Raw genomic sequence first — 4,274 nt, 5'->3', positions numbered from 1 at the left:
GTTTTTTTAAGCAGAGGTTGAGTTCAATAATTTGTAGGGACCTCGGAGGATGTTGTAAAAATTGAAAGGAAAAAGGTTCCCCGCCCCTGCTGTAAATAATAATAAAAACCCTTGATTTATAACTTAACATCTCTGTCTCCTATTGATCTGAGTATATTATAAAGAATAGCCAGTTAATTGAAGCATTATAGCACAGGCCTTTGTCAGATGGTATATTATGCTGTTTCTTGCTGCTTCGAATAGTTCTCTCTTTTTTCACCATACCTGTGTTTGCATCACTGGTCTATAATAAGAAGATCACGCATTTTAAAAGGTTTTTCGCCTGCCGTCTGTCTGCAGACTTGTCAAAGCATTAATTCATGGTTTTTACTAACCGGTATCAGTATGTCTTTACTTCGGCATCATTTTGAAACGTGTATTACAATTAAATCACTGTCAAATATGTTCATCTTGTTGTAGTTGTAGCCCCCTTGACTGCGATTCTCTCTCTAGTTTAGCAAACTCATCCCGACTCAGCCCTGTTTGTTGGCCTCGATAGAACCAGGATTTAGTCTGGCCAGAAAAAAGGTGAAAAAGTAGCCCCAGGCCAAAACTAGGCCAAGTGGAAGCGCAACCAAAAACGGGCCCCGCACGGCTCGGCACGCTTAAAGCGAGCTCCGCGCTACAGTGGAAACGCGCCATAAGTGCTTAGTTAGTATGTAAGTGCTTAGTAGTATCTAAGTGCTTAGTTATTATCTAAGTGCTTAGTTAGTATACAAGTGCTTGGTTAGTATCTAAGTGCTTAGTTAGTATCTAAGTGCTTAGTTGGTATACAAGTGCTTAGTTAGTATACAAGTGCTTAGTTAGTATCTAAGTGCTTAGTTAGTATACTAGTGCTTGGTTAGTATTTAAGTGCTTGGTTAGTATCTAAGTTTTTTTGTCACATGCTTTCATTACCATCGAAATGAAAGATCACACTCACGAACACAATCTATTATTTTGAGCTTTTTTTATTGGTGCTTCAGCTGCAACATATTTGTTTTATTTTTCCCTTTTACTTTGTTATTTTTTCATGCAGTAGCATTTTAGTATTTTGTCATTTATTATTGGCATCTTGTTTGTTAGCCTGTCTGCTTTTTGTCTTCTTGCATGCGCCTGTTCTGGTGACTAATCTCTGAGTCTTTCTGTGTCTGAATGAAAGAGTGTGAGGTCTGTCGGTAATGATCAAGGATTTCTGCACTTGCATTCGCTGCTTATTCAGAGTAGGGATACAAATGGTGATCTGGGCAGGACATGCTTAACTAAATATTTTAGAGTTTAACATGTAAGTCAGCTTGTCTTTGATCAACCTTTTTCCAGAGGAAGACAGGGTATGACATTTATAGAAGTACAGTGCCGTGCAGAGGGCTTTCCAAAAGAAAGCCAAACAAGTAGTTTGATTGTGATCCCCACACCTCATAAAACATCATTAATCCACAAACAGTTTTTCTAATGTGATACCTTAAGTTCATGATAGGGCTGTTGTCTATTTTGAGATCATTCAGTGAATTATATACCAGTTAAAAAATCAAGAAAAAATCAAAATTGATGCAAAAATACTGTAAGTCTAATATTACCGTTTGGTACGACTGGGTGTTATATCAATAATGTGATAATTAGACTAGATGTATATTTGGATATTTTGTGATATCATGATTTTAAAGACTGTCATGTGGCAATTTTCTAAACTTACCAGACTGTTCTTGTCATGAAAAGTCTTATAGTGTTACAATTGTGTGAAATGGTCAACACTACAATATTAAATAGGAGATATCAAAAATGTGATATTTGTTTTTTTCCATAGAGCCAACTAGAGCAGATTTGAGATTTGTAACATTCTTTACAATAGCCTCAATGTCGTTACAGTTTATATATAGCAGAAGAAACAATGGTACGCAAACATTTTCACTGATCAACCAATGAGCATTTATCTGAAGCACAGGCCTGTAAATGTTGCAGAACCTATACTTACTTCCTCGCAACAAAATGATAAGACAAAGTGTGTGTGCATTCAATATGTGTGTCCTGTGTGTGTTGCAGGTGAGATGGTGACGAAGCAGCCCTTGATCCGGAGCATGAGGACAGTGAAGCGGGAGACTCTGAAACTGATCTCAGGCTGGGTCAGCCGATCAAACGACCCCCAGATGGTGAGAGACGTGGAGGCACATCACCTGAAGTTTATCTATCCTGAGGAACAAAAAGCCCTATTTTGGGTTTTTACCCCGGTGTCCTCGGGAGACACTACACTCTGTGGCAATCAATGAAACGGTTGACAGTAGAACTAATCCAGTTGGTATTTTTAGATCAAACACAAAGATTTTATGTGGCACACTCTGTGCCCTCGGCTCTGCTTTTATCTGCATATTCATCTTGAATCAGAGTTAATAGACATGCAAAAATGATATTTGCACCTTGCTTGTCAGAACTGAGCCTTTAAAAAGTCTCACTTAAATGTGAGTGGAGTGGGCGCTCCTTTTTTGTTCTCCCTGCTGATCCTTCCTGTTGTTCTGCAGGTCGGCGAGAACTTTGTTCCTCCGCTGCTGGACGCCGTCCTCATCGATTACCAACGCAACGTCCCCGCTGCCCGGGAGCCCGAGGTCCTCAGCACCATGGCAACCATTGTAAACAAGCTGGGCGGACACATCACCAGTGAGATCCCACAGATCTTTGATGCCGTCTTCGAGTGCACCCTAAACATGATCAACAAGGTAAGACCCCCCCCCTCAGTGGTTTACTGTAGGATATGTGGTTATCGCTATTTAAAAATGTTGTGTTTTGTTTCCCATAATCTGCTTGAATAACAATCTAAAGCAGTTATCAAGAAAACAAACACTTCAGCAGTGTATCTAGCAGTTTAATTTGCACATAGATAAGCAATCTAGATCATGTGGCCTTCACTGCAGTCTGTTAATCAGAGCGCTGTATTGGACTGATATATTAATGCACTCTGACTGTATGGGTTACTGTCAGTAGAAGACTGTATTTTAAATATCTATAAACTCAATGAGCAGTATACAGGATGGGTTGATTATAGTCATATACTTCCTGTATAATATATATTCAATTTTCCCAGTGTTTTACATATATTTTCATATATACAAGTCTAAAAGTAAAGGGATGTTCCATCCTACAGAGAGTTTATTGGAATTTGCAGTACTCTTGTTTGGAGGGTTCGTCTGCAGCCGCTCCTCTCGTGGGTGTGGAGATGTTCAGTGATGTTTGTGTGAAACTTGTATGAACTGCTTATGGAAAAAAAAAGCGGGTGCAGCTTGAAAATGTCAGTCATGCAAATTTCTCAACTACTCGTTGGTTTCCTCTCTAAGAAACAACGAGGAAAACTAGTCGGAGCCTGCAGAGCGCCTGAACGTTTCCTAGAAAAACAACCGTGGCAGGGCTGGGTTAATCCACTAGGGGAGCCTGGGGGGTGGGGGGATATGCTTTGGAACTGTCGCATGGATCTCAATCAATCAATCAATCAATGGTTATTTATATAGCCCAATATCACAAATGTTACATTTGTCTCATTGGACTTCACAGTTTGTACAGAATATCAGTATGACAATACGACACCCTCTGTCCTTAGACCCTCACATCGTACAAGGAAAAACTTCCGGAGAAAACCCACAGTTTAAAGGGAAAAATGGGAGAAACCTCAGGGAGAGCAACAGAGGAAGGATCCCTCTCCCAGGACGGACAGACGTGCAATAGATCCCGTGTGTAAATTGAAAAGATAATACATTTGCAACATAGGTAGAACAAATGTTTGGAAATGCATGTGTGTATAATAGGAAGATGAATCCATGAGGATATCCATCCAGGACTTATCATCCAGGACCACAGCAACAGGCACAGCCACGACTCAAGATCCAGGACTCGCGATCCATGACACAGGACCGCAGGATCATCCATGACTCCGGATCCCGGCGTATATAGACACCAAAAAGAAAGAAATTTGGGGAAGCTGGGTTAATCGGAACATGAGAGTACACAGGTATAGACAGAGAGAAGGAAGAAGTAAGATGTCCCCCGACAAACTAAGCCTATATCAGCAAAACTAGGGGCTGAATCTAATCAGCCCTAACTATAAGCTTTATCAAAAAGGAAGGTCTTAAGCGCACTCTTAAAAACGGATAGGGTGTCTGCCGTCCAAACACAAACTGGAAGCTGATTCCACAAATCTAACCCTAACCCTAACCCTAAACCGCGACCCTACGGCTCACAGTCCAAGCCCCTACTGACTGAGCCACTGCCGGATG

General features: G+C 40.7%; 1 protein-coding gene across 1 annotated transcript in view; it reads left to right on the top strand.

The window, feature by feature from the left end:
• Positions 1-2,726, top strand: part of LOC104961694 (exportin-1) — a gene marked incomplete at its 3' end in the record, with an annotated part of 17,843 nt that extends 15,117 nt beyond the window's left edge. The window contains exons 16-17 of the mRNA XM_010790024.1: positions 2,059-2,165; positions 2,532-2,726. Of these exons, the coding sequence (XP_010788326.1) occupies positions 2,059-2,165; positions 2,532-2,726 (302 nt within the window). The remainder of the gene's footprint in view (positions 1-2,058; positions 2,166-2,531) is intronic.
• Positions 2,727-4,274: the final 1,548 nt, after the last annotated feature.

This window comes from Notothenia coriiceps, unplaced genomic scaffold (assembly GCF_000735185.1).
Source record: "Notothenia coriiceps isolate Sejong01 unplaced genomic scaffold, NC01 NC01_scaffold00033676, whole genome shotgun sequence".
NCBI lineage: Eukaryota > Metazoa > Chordata > Actinopteri > Perciformes > Nototheniidae > Notothenia > Notothenia coriiceps.
This window is presented reverse-complemented; position numbering and strand designations above follow the sequence as displayed.